The sequence below is a fragment of the Sipha flava genome, unplaced genomic scaffold (genome assembly GCF_003268045.1).
Source record: "Sipha flava isolate LNK unplaced genomic scaffold, YSA_version1 116_pilon_pilon, whole genome shotgun sequence".
Taxonomy (NCBI): domain Eukaryota; kingdom Metazoa; phylum Arthropoda; class Insecta; order Hemiptera; family Aphididae; genus Sipha; species Sipha flava.
In genome coordinates, this window is record NW_020271740.1 from 457,619 (window position 1) to 478,950 (window position 21,332).

At 33.0% G+C, this 21,332-nt stretch overlaps 1 protein-coding gene across 1 annotated transcript; it reads left to right on the forward strand.

Annotated features, from left to right (window-relative positions):
- Positions 1-303: 303 nt before the first annotated feature.
- LOC112692649 lies at positions 304-20,981 on the forward strand. The gene is made up of 13 exons (XM_025567384.1): positions 304-865; positions 11,004-11,133; positions 11,204-11,322; positions 12,463-12,601; positions 12,953-13,386; positions 14,374-14,512; positions 14,576-14,736; positions 16,335-16,473; positions 17,793-18,568; positions 18,752-18,899; positions 19,006-19,160; positions 19,245-19,431; positions 19,600-20,981. The coding sequence occupies exons 1-13, from the start codon at positions 781-783 to the stop codon at positions 20,174-20,176; spliced, it is 3,189 nt and encodes a 1,062-aa protein (XP_025423169.1). The 5' UTR covers positions 304-780; the 3' UTR covers positions 20,177-20,981.
- Positions 20,982-21,332: the final 351 nt, after the last annotated feature.

Here is a 21,332-nt window from a genome sequence, read left to right on the forward strand (position 1 = left end):
GTACGTGTCAGCCGCCGGTTCGCCGGGTCGAAATAGCACGCGGAACTGACCGTTGCCGCCGAGCTGTCTGCCGCCGAAGTATGCGCGGCGGCAGCGGACCGCGTGACACACGTGCGCCAATCGTTATTATTATTCTCTTTTCCACACCGTTCGTTTCTTTCTCTCTTTTGTTTTTCCGTGCGTGCGTGCGTACGTGCGTACGTGTACGATTTCACGCCCGGAGCAGGCAACGATTTGCGGATATGCCGAATTATAAATGGTCGGGTAGTTTCTCGTCGTAGGCGACGGAATGGCCAACGACGCGCAGTCAACAGTCAACAGTCGCGCGGTGCTTTGCAAAAAACGTGTTCGCCGGGCAACACTCGCGATCGCTGCTGTTCACCGATCCGACCCTCCCCCCACCCTCACCACTCACGACACGCATCGCCGTACGGCGCCGGCGATCGCTCGCGGCGGTGCGACCGGATCGCGGACGGTCGGTAGACGCGAATCGTATAGACGATCGACCGATCGAAATCCCGATCCACGTGCCCCGGCCCGGCATATCCGTGGCGTCCACTGGCGATCGGAGGCAACGCGGACGGTCAGCAACATCGGCGGCATGACGGCGACGGACGCGCAACGGTTTGCCGCGCGTCCCCGTGAACGCCGTTGACGGCGGTGTACCGTTTTTCCCGTCCCGTCGTCCGCCGCGTCCCCGGTAGACGTTCATGCCACAGCTGCCGCCGTGACCGCCGTCGGCGCGCGTCCCCGTCCAGTGCGTATCCGCCGGGCCGCGAGATGCACGCGCTCCGCGTCGCGTTGTCCCTGTTCCACGTGCTCGCCGCCGCCAGCGCCGGATCGTTCCTCAAGTTGGGCATCAACGGTCAGTATACACCACTTTAGCGTGTAATAAGTTCGCTTTGCGTTGCACCGCCCGTCGGAATGTTGACGAATCGGTCCCGATTCGTTATGTTCTTTGTCGGGCCGAGGGAGGGGGGGGGCGTTTGTGATTTGCGTCAGGAGGGAAAAAAAATTAATATAAAATACTCTGCGGCGCGACCGGTGACGAATATCGCCGTGTAATATACCACACTAACTTATCGGAACCGTTTCATCGTATAGTGTCATTACGTATAGTACGTTCATTGCGTTTTCTATTTAATTTTACGTTACACGCCGAGAAATGCGTAATAGCTTATAACACGATTAAAGTTTAAAAAAAATTGTAAATTTGCGATTAAATAATAAAAACAATCGTACACATTAGCTGAAACGAAATAGTTTTTGTACACGTAAAAATCAAATGTATCTATATTATAAAATATTTGTTAACATGCAGTTCCTTATAAAATTATAATATAAATTGGTAAAGTAGGCGTGTTTAGACAAATGGGCATGTGAAGCAAAATATATTTGTAACTACCTAAATTTGATGCGAATTACCATCACCCCTTATTGGTCATTACTGGTAGGTACATGCATATCGTGCCTCATTTAGCGAAACCCTACAAGTGTGACACCCTGGTTAGGTATACGGGTTTCTGCCCTCTAGTGCTGGCGCAAATAAACATATTTTCGTTGTTTTAATCAAACGTATTTGTACAACATGTTTAGTTTCCATTTGCATGCTAAGAATTATCGTTTTTCAATATTGAATAAATATTGACAATAATTATTATTCAATACTAATGTTTATAAAAAAATAATTTTTTCATTCTTATGAAAAATGTGTTTTCTACGTGGCTAAGGATATTCCGCAAAACGTATGAGCACTTTCTTGTTCACTAGACTTTAAATTCTTACATAAAATTAATTTCACTTCGATTTATAATACAAATTACATATTGTGTATTATGTATCGATATTTTCAACAAATTATTTTTCTGTAAAATATGTGCTGTGGTTTGAAAATAATAATAATATGATGCAGTTAAGATTTTAAACAAAACAAAAATTTACAATATTCTTACACGTATTAAATGTTTAATCATGTTTATTGTTGGCATATATCAATTGCGCCGAAAATCGTAGGTGAAGAATGAAAATGTATGGGATAGAAAAAAGGTATACATCAACTGCGCCGATCAAGTTGTCCTTAATTTATATATTGAAACGTGTATAATACTTTTAAAGTTGATATTAAAATTACAGATTAATAGTATTGTACATTTAGTAAATTAGTCATTTACAAATATGTTTGGTGACTAAAGATTTTTAATTATACTACGAATCTATTTTTACGAATTAGATTTCCTAGTTAATTCTAAAGTGTGGTAATCTAATATCTCTACTTCAAAAATTTTGATTAAAATGGGTTTACATCGTTTCGCCAGTAAGTGCGTTTAAAAGCCATTATTTTGATAATTATATTATTTTATTATTTGATGATAAACCAAAATATTGACAATTGTTGCATGTTTATAAAATAAGTCCACACTATTGTTTAATATACTATACTTCTATGCGTTTTACGTATAGCCGTCGTTGGTTTGTGCTCATATTTATAATGAAAATAGTTTTAAGTGAACTTAGTAAAGAACTGATAATTTATTAAAATTAAAAATTTTCTAGTATAAAATGTACAAAAAAACTCCGGCGCAATTGATGTGTACCTTTTTATTAATTTTTTTTGTACCGGCGCAATCGACTAATATCGGTTTATTGATGTATATATCTAGTAAACAAAGTACGTGTACAACACGAAAAATTCGTCGAAAAAAGTATACATATAGAAGCGAATTTCACGTAAAAAAATATTGTTAAAAATAATTTTTTATAATACTGAAAAGTTAAACAATACTCAAATTTCTAAACGACTTATTTTTTCAATTAGCTTAATAAAACTTTATTCAAAATATTTTATATTAATATTGTGTTGAACGCGTTAAAGAGAAACTTGTGTTGACGAGAATAATTTTAAAATATCATTATGATCAAAAGAAAAATACGTTATTCAAAGTCGATTTTATTATTAATATGGTATACTCGTATTTCTTCCAAATCCATTATTTTAGCTCGTAAAATTTGTGTTGTGCAAATATTGTACTTTTAAAATATTTGTTGAAAACTTGTCGAGTTTCTTCCAATAACTTAGTATTTGTTTTAAGGTAACATATTCTAATTTATATAAATATCACTTATTTTTGTGACGACAATCAAGGAAAAATGATTTAGGTAATAATTATTTGTACGCGAAGCTTGTTCACAGTGTAAATACTTTCAAATTCTATCTCGAATCATTTGGTGCATTAAAAATACCATAGTTAATATATAATAAACATAAAAAATATAATAAGTTTCTGTTTTGATACAACGAAAAAATAAATCAAATTGTAATTATCACATTATATATATATGTAGGACCGTGTCTTATATGGGATTTTTTATTTATTTTTACTGCTGAGTAGTTTTTCAAAACAAATATGGCCAATAAGAATCTCATTAACAACCAGACAGACAAAAGATGACGGGGAAAGTCATATGTCACTTAATCCCCTAAGGATTTACTGGTGATACACAGATATTGTAATAAATTGTACCATAAAAATACGCCATTATTTACAACACATAAACTTTTAAAATTACTATAACAAATATATGGTATTAATGAGTACCATTAAATTTATCAATAAGTAAATAAATAAAAAAAGAGTCGCGATTTTATTGAATTGTTTGATTAATTTGCTGATGCATTTTTAATGCATCATTTGAAAAAATTAGCCATAAATTACAAATATAATAATACTTCGGACTAAGCATTTATTTATTTATTTATTTATTTCTATATATATATATATATAAACTACTTTTTTATTTATTTATTTACGAGTATCGACCATTTAATAATTTTATTTTATTATTTATCGAAAAGTTTTTTTTATTTTTGGTTAAGTACCTTCTAAGATACTCGTATTTAACGATATTATTTAAATTACTTGACTCGTTATCAATTAAAATCAATTATATCTTCATGCCACTTCATATAGTTTTAAACTTCATAAAAAAATTTTTCTTATATAATAACATTAAATTTAGTATCAATTTATGTTCACGTTATTGACATTGTTCATTATTCATTAAATATAACGAACGTTGATAAGCGTATTTGTAAAACATTGTGATTCACTAACTGTAATAATCAATATTTTTTCTTATTTTTACGAAGCATGATAGATAAATACAAATTTTCAAACAAAATTGTTTAAACATTGTATTGTATAGCAGTTGAATTGATTACTGTTGAATAAATTTAAAACTTAAAATGTATTTAAATATTAATATTTTGTTTTGTTCGGAATAATATATATAAGTACATGGTAATCAATTCAATTGCTATGCAATACAATATTTAAATAATTTGAATATTTAAAACGGATATTTATTTTCTTTTGTTACAAGTAAAGTATTTATTATTTAATAAATGTAAAGTATGTCGCATTATATATTTTATCAATTCAGAAAAGTTTGCATTACAATTTTTTAAATTTTTTTTTTATTAAACACATTGAAAAAATAATAAAAAAAAATAACCGTTGAATAACTAAACACTTTGAATACGAGTACAGCTATAGCCTATAGCTATATTGCAAAGTATTCTCGGAAAAATCACTTTGAGGTGGTTAGTATCTTTTATCAAACTATTGAATAATTAAAGAAGATATTATTTAATATACATTTCATTTTATATTCCAAGTAAAAAATATCAATAAGTCGAGAATTTTCTTTATGCTCTTTCACTTTCGGTTAATAATATATTATTTGACAATATAATCGTATTTGCAACCGAAAGGTATATTTAATTTTTTGCGGAAAAGTTATTTGTATAGCTATCTGAAAATTGCAATAGGTTTGTTTGTATGTATACATTTCATTAAAATAATTTAAATTATTTTGAGGTGGTTTTCTTTCTAAAGAGTTCAAGTACCTACAGTATACTACATGTTATTGTGTGAACAAATTAAAATGTACACCATTATAATATACAAATTGGCACGAAAAACATAACTTAAATATAATATTAATATAAAAATGTAATTCGATTAAAAAAATAATGAAAATATGGTCATACTTATTATACTTCTGTAGCAGTGTTAATTAGCTATCCTGATATACGTTAATACGAATTTGGACAGCTGTTTAGTTATTTTAATACACCGGAACTGTTGTGTAGTCTTTTTATGTTATGGAAACATTATTTGCACTTTGACTGTAATTTGTGTGACCGTTTTTGGAAATAATACTATTGTAATAGCAAAAAATATTATAACTAAATGTTATCCAATTATGTTATGATGATGGCCGAGAAGAAAATTAACTGCATTTGCGAAAACCCTCTCTTATTGTTTAAATGTGTATAGTTGGTATCATTAGTATGAAATCGTTAGAAATTAATCAGTACGAATCGTATATCACACGAACGAACCATTTGATTGTTATCATATCAGTAAATTTAAATTCCAAGACGTGTTTTTTAGTTTAGAAAAAAAATGGAATCGATTATGCCATACAAAAATGTTTTGATAGGTGTGAGTTTACTTGATTGTAAACGTTGCGTACCAATGGATGTGATAGCTACGTTCCTAATTTAGTTTTACAGTCCGAAGGTCGAATTTTGGCAATCGATTAGATCGCGTCGTTTACGTGCCATAAGAAACTCCGAAACCTATAGCTCCGAAACACCAACTATGTGTATATTACGTGCTATTTTATTTCCATGAATAATTGTAAAATATAATTTCCCAACGTCAGCGTGAGCATACATGAATATTTGGATATTAGATTTGAGTAATTTTCAGTTAACAATATGTATTTGTATTAATACAATTTATCGTTTATTATAAATACGAAGGCGAACACTATAGTGTGCTTTTAATAACTCAACCGAATTATAATTAATTTCTAAAATTATATTATTTTTTATAAAATCATCATTACCGAATGTTATCCGTATTACGAGTATATTTGTCCGATTACTGATTAATCATCTTAATCTTTATAAACCTTAATACATTTTTAGGTTATGAATGTTAATGAATATTATTATTTTATTTATTTTTTGTCTTTGGGTAATGTAAGCCTGTACAAATTATTTGATACTTCAATTTTAATAAAAATATATCATTCAAAACAGCCGGAACTACCTTTATTATCAGCTTTCACATTATAAAGTATAGACTAATTAATATAAAAAATTATTGCCTTGTACCGTAATTCGTTGTAGTTTTATATTTTGGGGTGAAATGGAACAGCGATTTACATGATCGGTGCCCGTGAGACAAATAAATTTTGTTACCCTTGCACAAAGCAACGACCTCCCATTTCCGTCGGAAGTATGGGTTTTAATTTTATGAAAGTTTAAATGGTTTACCTTAAATTATGATTTATAGTACCGAGTTATACACAGTCGGGAAAGTTTGATGCGTACTTGAAAATTAGATTTTACGCATTTGAAGTGATTCCATGATTGCATTGATATTGAACGCACGGTCATTCATTATTGAATATAGTTTTTTATATTTGGTTCTTTCAAACGATTTAATTTTTCCACAACGTTTTGAATATTTTATAATAATGTAAAAAAAAAAAAGAAAAGCATAAAATTTTCCACCCGAAAAATATCGAAACAACAATACTTACTTATTACAATTTTCGAATATTCATACGATCAGTTATTTTACTCAAAGTTATTTGTTTAAACACATAAAAATATATCTAATATTTACCTGGAACCTACAAGTAATTCAGTTCCCAAAAAACTATAGTGGCAGTATAGTTGTTTTAATAACAGTTTTAATATAACAACAGCAACCAATACATCAATGTTAATTTGAAATGTAATTGGATTTTACGTAATTTATGAGTACTTATAGAGTAACAATAACTTTTTGTATTAATGAAACTATATAAGTCACTCTATTGAAATTATTAATAAAATAATTATCGAGTGGCTGGAAATCATATTTTTAGTTTACTTTTTTTAAAAAGTTTTAAATTAGTGCGTGACAAATATTTTGTTAGTTATTTTTTTACTAAAATTTCAAATTGTCGATTATATTATAAAATTGCACACTCAGATGAGTATCCAGAACTTTATTACCATATTCTGTACAGACAAATTGATTATGGGCCTAGACAAGCTGTAGTTCCAACACTTTTAAACACATCAATATGCCAATTACTGTACTATAATAATGAATGTTAAATTGTAATACATAATATTATTTTGGTGATAAAATTCTATCAGGCTCTATTTTGGACAATAAAGAAATAAAAATACCTATTACTTTTACATAATTTATCAGCTGATGGATAAATGATACATAATCATCTATTATACATCTTGTATCATTATTCTAAATATTGCATATTATATGCATTTGTCTAAAAAATGTTAGTTTCCTTTATAATATATTTATACCATGGTACCTATATGGTATAATAACACGAATATAGTGCTGACAAATATAATTTTCAATGAATAAAATAAAATTACAAATTTGCCAACAGATATTTAAAATCAATTTTTTTAAATTATTTAAAGTCTTAAATATAAATAATTTCTCTTAAAAATTGTTTCCAGTAAATATATTTGTTATGAAATAGTAATAATTTAATTACTATCACCTCAATGTTGATGAAAAGTACAGCTAACATAGGCTTTTGTGTTAAAAGTGAAAGAAATAAATAGCCGCTCACACACGATACAGCCAGTCAATTAAAAGAAAAAAAGAAAAATCAATGAAAAGTGAATTACAAAAACAATTATTCCTACGATTATTTCACGCTTTAGTGCCTATTCTTTGTTCTTGCCAGTTGATATTACCGGAAAATTAAATAAAATGTTCGTTTTTGTAATACATCGGTATTACTATATGTATATGATTTCTTTTACACGTTAGCAACGTGTGCGTTTACGGATGACATTCTGCATAACCTTGCCGCGAGCCACCTTGTAACTGTTTTATTATAACAACAAACATCAATAAACACCTTGACGAATGTCCCATTCTTGTAGATTTAACTGTTTGTAACGTAAGACAAGCGTGCGAGGAATAAGAATCGCTTTTGTAATTCTTACTATATGTTGTACAGCAGTGTAGTAATCGGACGAGACCAAGGAGACTGGTGGCCCTCCGATTGGCCCTCCTATATGTTATTTTTTCTTTTTTTTTTTCTGTATCTATACTATGTTTTATTTTTTCTCCCAATACCGGAATCAAGAAATTCTGATTATTTTGTAAATTATAAAATCATGAAGATACTTCGTGAAGAGCAATGTTGTATTCATTGTCGTCGTGCGTACATGTACCGATCAATCTCACATCAGTTGTGTTTTCTATTTCATTCCGTTTTCCAGATATGATACGTGTTATGAAATAAAGAAACCGTTACGTTTATTTACGTACAAACTGTATTAATTGCAATGCACTAAGAGTTAAAACTAAATTTACCATTGAAAATTAGTAGATTATACAGATTATATAATTTCACGTGACGTTGATTTCGTAATAATATACTAACGATGATTATTCATGTTAAAATAAGATGTAAGAAATAATCGAACGACAACTGTCGCGTGTTAATGTTTAGTCGGTCTAGTCGGTCTGTTTACGATCCCACACCGCCGTTTACGATTACATTTACGTTAACCATTGCACGAGGAACTGAAACGTTTGAATTACAACTGATAATGTGTTGGCGGGTGGATTTGATGATTCGCATTGAACCGTCGTCGAACGGGTAAAAGAAAACCGTTAACTGTTAAAACGCAACGGAAGCAGTACACACAAGCAGTGGTGTTGCGTAAAAATGTGCACCGCAGCAGTGCGCCGAGATGAAATAGTTCCGTGTAGTAATTCGTGTCCGTTCAGCGAACTGTCCAGATGCAATCGGCCGATTAGCGATCGCAGTCGACGAGAGCCGCGCGCACGCGGTAATATCGTCTGTTCGGGCGACGAACACCGTTCCGGATGCGCGTAAATGGGCGGTAATTGCGTTTCCGGATATCTTGCGCACGCGACCAGTCGGCACAGCCGAGAACCTCTGCGGATCGGCCACGGAGCGGTGCAAAACGAAATCGTTCGGCCGGTGAAAACGAACGATCGGATTGCACGTGCAACGTTAACCAGGGACTGGAAATTGCGCGCGAATAGTACGACACATCGTGTGCAATACGAGATTAAAAAGTGTGTTGCGGTTCTGTTCTCTGTATCGTGGCGTTTGTTTTTAATTTTACATATTTTTTTTATTTTTTTTTATTCGATTATCTTACACGTTTTTCGAATTCCAAGATGTCGTCTAAAATACCAACCGTTCTAACTGCGTCACTCGTTACCGTTAACGTTTGAAACGGGGGCGTGACAAAATCCTTGAGTACGAAAAATCGTACATTTTAGCCTCTGCTGAGTACTTGCGATACGTTTTGCACGCGTGTGGCTAATACGCGCACGTTTACGGCGCGAGGACATTAGCGTTCCGTCGAGTTCCGGGACAAACCGTTCGTGGTTGCGCAACGGCCGGGCGGATTGATCGACACTCCGGGAAACACATATTACGTTCGCAGACACGCGTCGAAACGATTAACGTGTTACGACAAAACGGTACAATCGTATCCCTCGGCCCCCAACCTCCCCGCTCTGGCGATTTCTTACCGTTGACAGCGGTGCCGGCGCGGTATCGTCTCGTGCCGTTCTCACCGTTTAATTTATGTAGAAAGAACGATTTCGCTGCACCCCCTCTGTTCCGGCTCATCATCATCAGTTTCTAAAGGCAAGGCCTTGTTGTCGTAATAACCAATATTTTCTATCACGTGCTGTATTTTTTAGTTGCCGGTACGACGTGAAACCCATTCGTTGCTTGATGTCGTTGAAGTACGATTGTCTGTTCCGGTTGAGAGTCGTTAAAGGAAAGCAACGGATTTTAAAGTATCGGTCATAGAGTCCCCCGCAAGATCTGCAGAGTTATTATCGTTGTTATTATTTTTTATTTTTTATTAAAAAACCAAACGTTCTTTACGAAAAAAAAAATGTTTAGTTATTAATATCATTCAACATTCTTTCGTATCTAAAAACATTCAAAATAGTAATATCACATGCATAAATTAACTTGTGAATAATAAAAAAAAAAAATTAAAAAAATGAATGTTGAATGTTTAGAATAATAAATATTGCAAAATAAAATTTGTTAAGTGCAAATAAGTGGACGAAATTATCAAAATTTAAAATTCTAAGGCCAATAAAAAAAATGTTTCCAGGATTATTATATATGATTACATTTTTTCAAAAACCGGCAACCCATTAAACTACCTTTTTCTTTTTTTAATTTTTCATCAGTTTTTCACGATTATTTCGGAAAATCGAACTAACTGAAACTAACTATTGAAAATACCTCCTGAATGCACCAACTAAATAACATTTTCTATTAGAAAAAAAATCAATTGATGATCGGAGCAATCCTTCTTGTCAAGATCGTATGGACTTCAAAAAAATAATAAATAAATACACTGTATGGTTAAAACATTACATTTTTCGTTTTCCTCGGAATTTAAAATAGTTTTTATTTAAATGACGATTTTTTTAATGATTAACGGAAGTTGTCTGTTGGGATTGATATTTAATGTGATACCTATGCAAAATAAAATGTATTTATACAGTATATATTTATGTAATTGCTGTTTAATATCTGATCAAAATTTTATTCGTATTTTTTAAATTGTTCAGACGGTACAAGTACATATAAATACAAGTACCTACTCATACTTTGGAAGAAATGCCCTTTGTTTCATAGAGATTTATTGAGTAATAATTTATTAATGCCATTTCACGGGTACATAAACTACCTTTTTTCTTTTTCTCGACTGGACGATAATAAACGAGTATTACTTGTATTACTACTTATAGTTTTCTTTGTTTTAAAAACGAATCGGTATACTATGGATAGTTGCTTCATTTAGAATGTAAATTGCATTTAATTTAGTAAAGTTGATGTACGAAACCACAATAATTATTGATTTTTGTTGATAGATTGCTTCGAAAGAGTTTCAATTGGAAAACGTTTAAATAGTTCAGATGTGACAAAAACCATTTATACCACAAATATAAAACAATGCAGTAATGAATGCGAACGAATTGTATGCAATGCATATAGTTATGGGTAAGTAGTTAAAAACGCGTTATTTTTGGTTTCAATATCAAAATTAAAATATAATGTAACTCTTGTTCAGGTTAAGTGGAAACGGAAATGGCACTTGTTTGCTAGGATTAAATTTACCGAAATCGGAACTTTACGACGATCCGGACTATGATCTTTTTATGAAAATCTTACAGTGTAGAGATAGAACAAGTAAGTCTTATAACTGAGAAAAACCAAAAAATAAGATTTTAAGTCTAAGAATTACGTGATATTGATTATTTTCTTTTAAGTTAAGTTTAGAGCGTTTTACACGTACATAGATATGACGTAATAAAATAGTTTATTATTTATTAATGTATCGATTAATATAATTATTTGTAATAATAATAGGTACTCACTACTGGGTATTTACTATTGTACGTGCAGTAAACAATATTATTGTAAGAATATTTTTCAAAATTAGAACAATAATATGGTTTTATAAAATTAAATTCTATTTTTATACTAAATTAAAAAAAAATTGAATTTTTGATGATACATCTATTATTTGTATTACCTGGCATTATATCTAACATATTAAACAAATAAGCAGGTAACGTATTGTCTACGCCAAAGACATATTTATTCATTAACAATTACAGTCTAACTAAATCAAAAATAACTACTTGGACTAAGAAAATATTTAATTTTTAGAGGTTGTAAATACTTGGTTTTATATGTTTATTGTTTTTTTTTTTGTTTTAGGTCAGTACTTTAATTATTATTAAATTTGTTATTTTTTCCGTATAATGTACTATAGACATAGATTCTTTACCAGGAATTGTACAAATAATTAAACTGTTTTAAAATGTATAAATCAAATTTAAATACAATTTAATTAAGAAATATAGTTGAATCGTAATGAAGTTAACAATTTTGTAATTTCTTTTATCGCTTTCTTCTGAGTTGAATGAATAGATTTTACCGGAATAAATTATTAAAAATATCTTTGGTGAAGCAAAAAGTTCAAAGAGTGTAATAACTAGGTATATGCTAAAAAGAAAAAAAGCAAACATAGCATTAGATAAAATATCTCTTGCGAAAATTTTTAATATTTTTATTAAATATTGTAAAGATGAGTCAATATTTTCATTATAAGAACTAATAATAATAGTTAAAAAGTGAAAAAAGAAAATTTATATTGATCCAAACATTTTGCCTTTTAAAGTTAAATATTTTTATTGTGTTTTACTGAATCAAAACAATATTATATTCGTGTATGAACATGTAATTGTAAATTTACAAAGAAAAAGTGTTTAATTATTTATGTAAGAATTTATGAGAGTAAAAAAATATATTATTTTTGAATAGTGTGTTTCATGAAACTTGTGGGAGGCCGTCGTTTAGTTGACAAATATATTCAAAGGATTTTACCAGTCGAATCAAAAGGAGATTGTGAACTATATTGTGAATATGAAAAAGAATTTCGCTGCGAAGGATTTAATTTTAGGTTTGTGTATTTTCATAGAAATAAATTTATATCAAGTTTATTTTTTCAAACATTACAACAACAAGTTTTTTTACTTGTCATTTGGATAATTTATTCGATGAACGAGCAATCGAATAATTTATAGCTGCTGATAAAAGAACATCATTGATAAAAATTATCGATAAGAAAAATAATCACTTAAACCAAGAGTTATTACGATACGAATTAAAATGTTTGACTTTGGTACGGTTTATATAATCGTAGTGTGTTTATTTAATTTGTATTGTTTGCTCTTTCCGATATTAGATTGTTGCTGTATATCAATATAATTTTGTATTGAAGTGAAACTTTTTTTTCTATTTCATTTTACAGATACGACATGAAATTAGACTCTTACAGTAGTTGTCAATTAACTTCTGTACCGTCAGCGAAATTAGATTTGTCTTTGGATTTCCAGTCGGACCTGGACTACGACTTTTTTGAAAAAAACGTAAACGCTTCGCCCACCTGTCGGTACTTGGAGCTGACCAACCCGTACGGGCAGAGACGTAATTGGGGTATCGCCGGGAACCAAGAAGATCTGTGGCAGGATTTGGGTCCTTTATGGTATCAAAGAAATGAGATCGCATACGGCGCCGACAAAGTGTATTACGACACCGGTCTTCAACCTAAGCCCGGTGTCCCTGAATACGACGGCGCGTCGTTAACAAGACCGAACGATAACCCGTACAATAACTTTCAACTCTTGTACAACGGCATACAACCGTCATTATCAGTGCCAGATCGACAACCGTTATCGCCAAATGGTTAGTATGCTTTACTGTTAATATAAATAATGGTTTTCAAGCGTTTGCGATTTCAAAAAGAAAATAGCTGCTGTACAAGAATATTTGACTAATATTTAAGACGAGCCAACAATTACTTTTTGCATATTTTTTTTTTTTAATCTCTCCAGTTGATGCAAACAAAAATTATTATAAGATATAATATGGTAATTTTTTTTAATCGGTAATTTCTTTACAAGTGTATCTCTTATAGTACGTATGCTAGTAGTAGGTAATATCTATAGTATGCATTTTCTTTCTAACCATTATTTTCTAGATAAGTTTTATATTTTATATAGTTTTATATTTTATTTAGTTTATATTTTTATATGAAAATGAATGTGAACTAATTTTTAAAAAAAAAATTGTAATAACATTTGTAGAAAATCGAATGCAATGAATATATCTTCTTGTTTCTAGAACATGTTAATGCTGGGTATACAAAAAAAGTAACGTATTGTTGAGTAAAAGTTAGTAAAAAAAAGAAAAAAAAAGAAAAAATACTAATAATGTTCAAAAGTAATTTCAAATCGTCTTCTCTAAGTTTTTTCGGTGTTTGTATTTTCACGTATTATAAACAACATGCGTTCTATGGAGTATAATACTCGTATATGACCAGTCACAAAAACGTGGTAAATGAATAAGTGTCTACGAAACTTAATAACGTAATAGCGAAACTTTTATTCACCTATACACAAATTTCAGAAGTTTCTTTGTGACAAAAGTTTAGAAATTTACCATTCAAAGAACAATTGTATATTTTATCCTTCTAATTGACTGATTTTGGCTAATACGCAACATCTCTCTCTAACTGATAAATTGAAATGTTTCGCAAACTTTACAATAATAGAGATTTAATTTTGCACTGGCAAATCGGTTTCAATGAGGAAAAATATAATATTATTAATTTGCGAATCATTGTTTCCCTGTCAGTCGATTCGTATTTATAAGAGGCCATTTTTTTTTCAGAGTGTTTCATCAAAGCAAGAACGGGACATCATCTGCAGAGAGAAAATATTATTAAATCAACGAACGCCCAGTCGCTATACGGTTGTGAGACCATTTGTGCCAATGAACAAACATTTACTTGTAATATATTCAGTTACAGGTACAGTGAAATAAGTGGACGAGCATTTTGAAATTAAATAATATCGTTTTTGTGCTTTCGTAGATATAGCTATACGTCTTCTATGGACAATTGCCACTTGGGTGATAAAATGCTCCGTCAGTTGGACATTTTTCAAGATTTAGTACCTGACAGAGATTGTGACGTGTTCGTAAGAAACGAACTCAGTCAACCTGGATGTCAGCCGGCCAGGAATTGGGACACTGGTAAGGATAAACTAATATACGATGATTTTGAATATCGATTTTAAAATTAAAATTTCAACAATTATTCACGTCATTACAATTAATTGGTATTTAATAATGTACGATAATATTATATTATACCACTATGATCGAGAAATATTTATTACGCGTACGTTTACATGCTAAAACTTACGGCATAAAATACTAAAAACATGAATGATGCTTACTTATCGATTAATATTTAACATGTCGACTAGGTACTTGTCATGTTTTAATTGTGCATGTTCGGTAGAATTTCGTACTAGAAAGTAATGATTCACTTTCAATTATGTCCAACAATCTTCTTCTTCTTCTTTTCCTGACTTTTACGGACCGTTTATACCATTGCCGCAACAACCAACTACCTCCACCTATCTTTATCTTCAGCTAGTTCTTTTCCGTCATTTACTACCAATTTCGATGCATTTTTTATAATCCTGTCTTTTCACCGCTGTCTGGGTCGTCATCTTGGCCTTCTTGTGACCGGCTTCCAGCTTGTGGCCAATCCTATAGGGCCTCCAAACCTCCATATATGTCCAGCCCATCTCAGTCTACTACTATTAAGGACTCCAATTATATTTGTTTCACCATATAGTTCTTCTACTTCTCGGTTTGTTCTTAATTTGAAGTCCCCTAGAGTGTTCCTTTTTGGCCCAAATATGCTTCTAAGAACCTTTCGTTCAAACGTAGCTTGTCTATTTTTATCCGTCTTTGTTGTTGCCCATGTGCCACAGGCGTATAGTGCTACTGGTCTTATCAGAACTTTGTTTAACGTTATTTTCGTTTTCCACGATAGCAGTTTTGACTTGAGTCGGGGTACTAATCCAAAGTAGCATTTATTTACCGCTACCAGTCTTAGTCTTATTTCTTCGTCACTATCAGCATTCTCATTAATATTTATCCCTAAATATTTGAAGTTTGCTACCCTTTCAAAGTTCACTTTCAAATGTCTTATTTCATGATAGTGTCTTGTTATTATCATGTACTTTGTTTTTCCCTCATTCACCATTAATCCAATTTTTTCACCATTTTCTATCAGTTTACTAGTAGTTTTTTTAAGGTCTTCCTCGCTTCCCACCATTATTATAACATCGAGTATCTTGTCACTACCAGTTGCTGGTCATTTCCCATTTTGATTCCCGTTGCTCCATCCAAAGTTTTTCTCATTACTGATTCCAGCGCTATATTAAAAAGGGCGTCTTAAAAGCGTCTAAAAAAGGATAAGGCGTCTCCCTATCTTAAGCCTGTTCTAACCTCAAATTCTTCTGATTCCTCTCCTCCATACTTAACATTAAATTTCGACCCATTCACACATGTTTGAATAATTCTTATGATCTTTCTTGATATCCTAAATTAGTCCATTACTTTCCATAGTCTTTCTCTATTATTGAGTAGGGAGATCCCTCTATAATTAATATTATATTAATATATCTATAATAAATAATCTATAATAGAGGAATAATGTTCAACATTATTAATTTTAAATTAATTTGACGTGTTTAACGTGGTCGAAGTCAGACCACTTGATCGCGCTTCATTATTATGAAACACGTTAATTGATAGAGTTGTGCAAATTACAGATTGCTTTGAACGAATCCGGAGTGGTTTAACGTTGGAAAGGACCATAGTAAAATTTTCAGTGCAAGCTGATAATTTGCACGAGTGTGAACTCATATGCCTTCACGTAAAACATTTTACCTGCAGGGTGTTCAGTTTCCGGTAAGCATCCACACTGTGCATACAGTAGTGTCGTATTATTATTATAACTATGCGTGACAGTGACGGTTATAAGGAGGGTTTTGGTTTTTTTAAATTTATGATTTAATAGTAAAATATTTTTTACTTTTAACCACGCATAATATAATTTTGTTTTTGTATTTTTTTATTGTATATTATCTTACTTTATGTCTCGGTCGCTCACGACCAATATAATTATTATAAGATACATTTTATAAGTCAATACATTTATATCTTTTTTTTTTTTTTAATATATTAATGTTAAAATGTATTAATACGATTAATATATAAATATTATTATACATTTATACCAATAATTAAGATGATCGTATATTTTTATAGTTAAAAAGGGATAAAAAAATAAAAATATCTTCATAATTTTAATTACAAATATATATATATATTTTTATTTAACAATTATAAACAAAATTAAGTACTATTATAGTATTTTAAAAACAAAAAAAATAAACAAATAAATTATACATTTTAATAAGTAACTCATTTTAATATAAACAATTTTTTTTCATCATATATTTAAGAAAAGCGTCTACGTAAACGATTTACGATGGTCAACACTGAAATAATGAACTATGAAAAATAATTTTGTGTTTGCGTTGATATTGCGGTGTTTATATATTTTATTAGTGTAGTTATTCATCCCGATACACCACACACATCCCCTGACATTCGCCGGCGTCAATTGTCGTCGTCCACCATGCAATAATACAGTGTATACACGTCGCATGCACACATATTAGTAAAATATAATAAAAACAATAATTCATCAATAAATTCAATTTTTTTACTACTTTATGAAAACAGGACAATTTATAGTTTTCCAAAGTTTCCTCGGGGGATAACGGGACAAATATACAAAAAACGGGACTAACTATCCCATTCCAAATGAGACGTATGGTCACCTTACCGATAATCCGTATGTATATTATATATGTATAAAAATGCTATGAAGTGTGGGAGGATAGGCTTTATTTTTACCCCCCCCCCCCCCCCTCCCTCATGCATAACCGCCACTGATGTGTGATAACTTTATTATCTCTGCGGTGCAATTTTATTGATTGAGTGATGCATCGCGTACCCGTTATTCTATTTTGTATATAGTTATAAAATAGGTGTGTATTTAATTTTAAAAATTTGTACACTTAAGTTTAATTAAGTGATTAAAAATGTATTATCTTTAAACATACAATAATAATCGAATTATCAGGCTGGCGTTTTACTTATATTATTAATATATTATTATATTATTATTAATTTTGAGTTTGTGTGTATTACCATTCCAGCCGAGGGCCGTCCGTCATTGGCAAGTGGTCAGACAACTGTTATTTGACCGATTACCCGGTAACGGATATGGATCCGACCAAGCATTTTGTTGATGACTCTAGCTGTGACGTCTACAACCGTGGCAGCTTCGGTCGCGGATGTGAACTGGACAAAATTCCGCCCTCCTCCGGGTGGCCTTTGGTTCCAGGTCAGGACAAAATTCCGCCCTCTTCCGGGTGGCCTTTAGTTCCAGGACAGGACTTGACGCCCACTGTGCTTACCACATACCGACCACAGTACGGAGTGCCACCACCTTTGTCGCCGGGACCATCACTTTATGGTCCGAAGTATGGCCCGCCGCCATCACCACCGGTGAATTTTTATCCTAGCGGATCGCCATCACCTTCGCCGCCTGTTCAGCCTTACCCTAACGGACTACCACCGTCAATGCCGCCAGTAAAATTCTATCCCAGCGGACCAACACCGTCACCGTTACCATCGCCATCACCATCGCCACTACCACCACAATATTTCCCCACGGCACCGCCACCAACGTTACAACCACCAACCATTTATATCCCTGTTAAGCCAACTGTCTTTATCGATACTTCCACTAGACCTACGGGTACCTTTGTGCCATCTCAGCCACCTACCACATTCTTCCACATACCGGGAGAGTACACTCCCGTGTCGGCCAAACCCGTGAATCGAGATCCTATACCGGGAGGTGGGTTCTACCCGTATGGCAAACACCCCAATCAAATTCCTACAGTTTATGGGACCACGGGCAAAAAAAGTAATTAAAAAACACGTGATTTTTTTAAGCGAATAAATTAGTTTTACCAATGATAATTGATTACTAAAAAAAAAAATTGGTAAAAAACAATTCCATATCGATTTAAATCGGGATTGCTAAGAGTTATTTTCGTTCAGATAACGTAAGTTTTTGCTTATATTTTTTGCATATCTTAATTTGCAGTGTGTTATATTAACTTCGGCAACACTGCCAGACTTTTGCCATCGGCTATCAAAAAGTCCATGAACGTTGAATCAGAATACAAGTGCAAAATGGAATGCAATGAAGCTAGAGAGAATCATCAATTTCGGTGTTCCACCCTCAGCTACTTGTAGGTACAGATTTTATTAGTCTTAATATCGTCTCGCACTGAAAACGACAACAAAGTGCGAGATCTTTTGTTATGAAATATTGCAAGTGATCCTGTTATTTTACAGTGAAGGTTATTGTGAGCTAAGTGATATCGAGATGGCAAATTTGAAACCTAACCAGGATTTCACTTTAGACCAACAATTTTTGTTGTTTGCTTGGGATTTCAGCGAAGTCCATTGTTTCGGCTCACCTGCAGCTAAATTCCCTCCAACCAGTATCTGTAAGTATACAACGTATGCTCACCTTTTCCTATTGGTAATTCATGTTTGAGGTATATATTTTGAATGTATAAATTTTCGTAAAGTTCCTGCTGGTAAGGAGTGGACGTGGATGAGATTCACTGTCAACGGACAACCGTGCAAATCCGGTTCATATTGCACTCAAAACAACGACGTAGGGGTATGGTCTTGTCCAATCGATCAAGGAGATTGGGGCTATTGTTGCAGGCCCGATCATAAATGCGGTTATTCCGAAGGAATCAGTTATCCTTGGTAAGTTAGAAAGGCGGTTAAAAATCTTTGAACCACTCACTGGTAGGAGTTGAGAGGAAGTTCATTTTCATTTTTGAAAATAACTTGAACTCGTTAAAATTAGCGACTTGTTCATTTTTGCAGTTCCTATTTTTTTTTTTCACGTTTCACTTCTTGTGCCATGTGTAGGTGTCACGTGGGAGTATCGGTCGAGCAGTGGCGGCCGTGTAGCGACAAGTATTACCCGACAAAAGACGGACCGGCGCAGACTTGGCCGGTGACGTATATCCACAACACCGGGCCACCCGCTACGTCGCCCACGGGCGCCCCTTATCCTTTCAGCCCACCTACCCCAGGCTCCTTTTATCCATCCATCCCGCCGACCGCGGGTTCCAACTATCCTTCCGGTTCACCACCTTTACCAAATAACGACAGCGGCGGAGGCGGCAACGTCACGAAAACCACGACCGAGCACATACAGACGCTGATCGACCAGTTCTTGTCTATATTCAAGTCGTCCTCGCCGACCGAAACCACCACCAGCCACGCCATGCTCCACGAGAAGACTCCCAGCGCGTCCACGCCGCAGCACGTAGTCAATGGTAATGTCGACTCGCTGTCGGGCTTTCAGGTGGTAGACGTTACCGACAAACCGCAGACCGTTGGCAGAGAAGTAGTCTCGATCCCTGCAGCGCCTGCCAACCGGCTGTACTCGTACGGGAACAGGTTCATCAGACGCAAGCCGTTCATTTACCTCGTCCAGTAGCGCGCCGTCGACACATCGTAAATGTTCGTTTGAATATTAGTACATGCATAGAGTGTGCCCCCGTACAATTATCCTCTCCGTCGTCCGCACAGTTACGTAACTTCCTGCAGTCGGATGTGAAACTTTCAAATTTCCCTACCCTTTCCTATTTTGAGACAAGATTTTACGAGAATCTACCGCTTTTGAAAAAAAAAGCGAAAATTTAGTTGGTACTTGAGTGGCATTTTTTGATTTCACCTACGATTGGCTTCGAACATAATAATATTATGTTTACAACGTATCGGTTGGATTATTTATATAATATAGCATTTTTATTACTGGTCGAATCGAGCAGCTGAGACGTCCGTATAAGTATATCTCAACAGGTGTTTGATATGTCCGTCGTAAATAAAAATCATGATAATCTTTGATCCCTATTACTGTGTTAGACTTGAATATTTATGCGGTCTCGACGTATTTTCGACTGTGCACCTGCACTATACCTGCGTATACACATATTACACATCGATATTAACGATTTCTATTTCCAATATTTTCGTATTATCCCAATACGGGACTAGATACGGATTCATCGTAAGCATTCGAAGTCAGACGTGACTTCTGAAACAAAATTTTGTATATGAAGTCGCACGATGAAGAACGAAAGAAATGAATTGATCTTTATTTAAGTTAAATCCATTCTAATACCGGCTAGTGCTCCACTCACGCTTCATAGGTGATTTGACCATTGATAGTCTATCCATTTTTTTATTATACATCTGAAAATATTAATATATTTATTTAATATTATAACTTATAATGTTGACAAGCCAAAATTACGTTAAAAATGAATTTCCGACAAGTTGACGAGTCGATAATTTTTAATGAATATCAAGCTTTTAATATTAAAATTATGGAAAAAAGGATTTTAACTGATAATCAATTAGGATAGGCTGAACCTTTTCAGAACTGGAAGTATCAAAAATACAAATACATACACTTATACATTTTAATTATTTTGGTTGTTAAATAAAAATATAGTTTATCCTACAATATTATAGGTATATGGGCCACTGAGCTTAGCTATTGCCTAGTGTAATGTAAAATAAAGAAAAAGACTGTAATAGAAGTATTTCAGTTAAAAATTTTTTACAAAATAATAAGTGACTTTACAATA

What these genes read in the sequence shown, in the direction of transcription:
- LOC112692649 (XM_025567384.1), top strand. Translation starts at nt 781, where the DNA reads ATGCACGCGCTCCGCGTCGCGTTGTCCCTGTTCCACGTGCTCGCCGCC. An exon ending in GGCCAGGAATTGGGACACTG is followed by an intron (nt 14,737 to 16,334) that starts GTAAGGATAAAC and finishes TGCAAATTACAG; the next exon opens with ATTGCTTTGAACGAATCCGG. An exon ending in TGTTCCACCCTCAGCTACTT is followed by an intron (nt 18,900 to 19,005) that starts GTAGGTACAGAT and finishes GTTATTTTACAG; the next exon opens with TGAAGGTTATTGTGAGCTAA.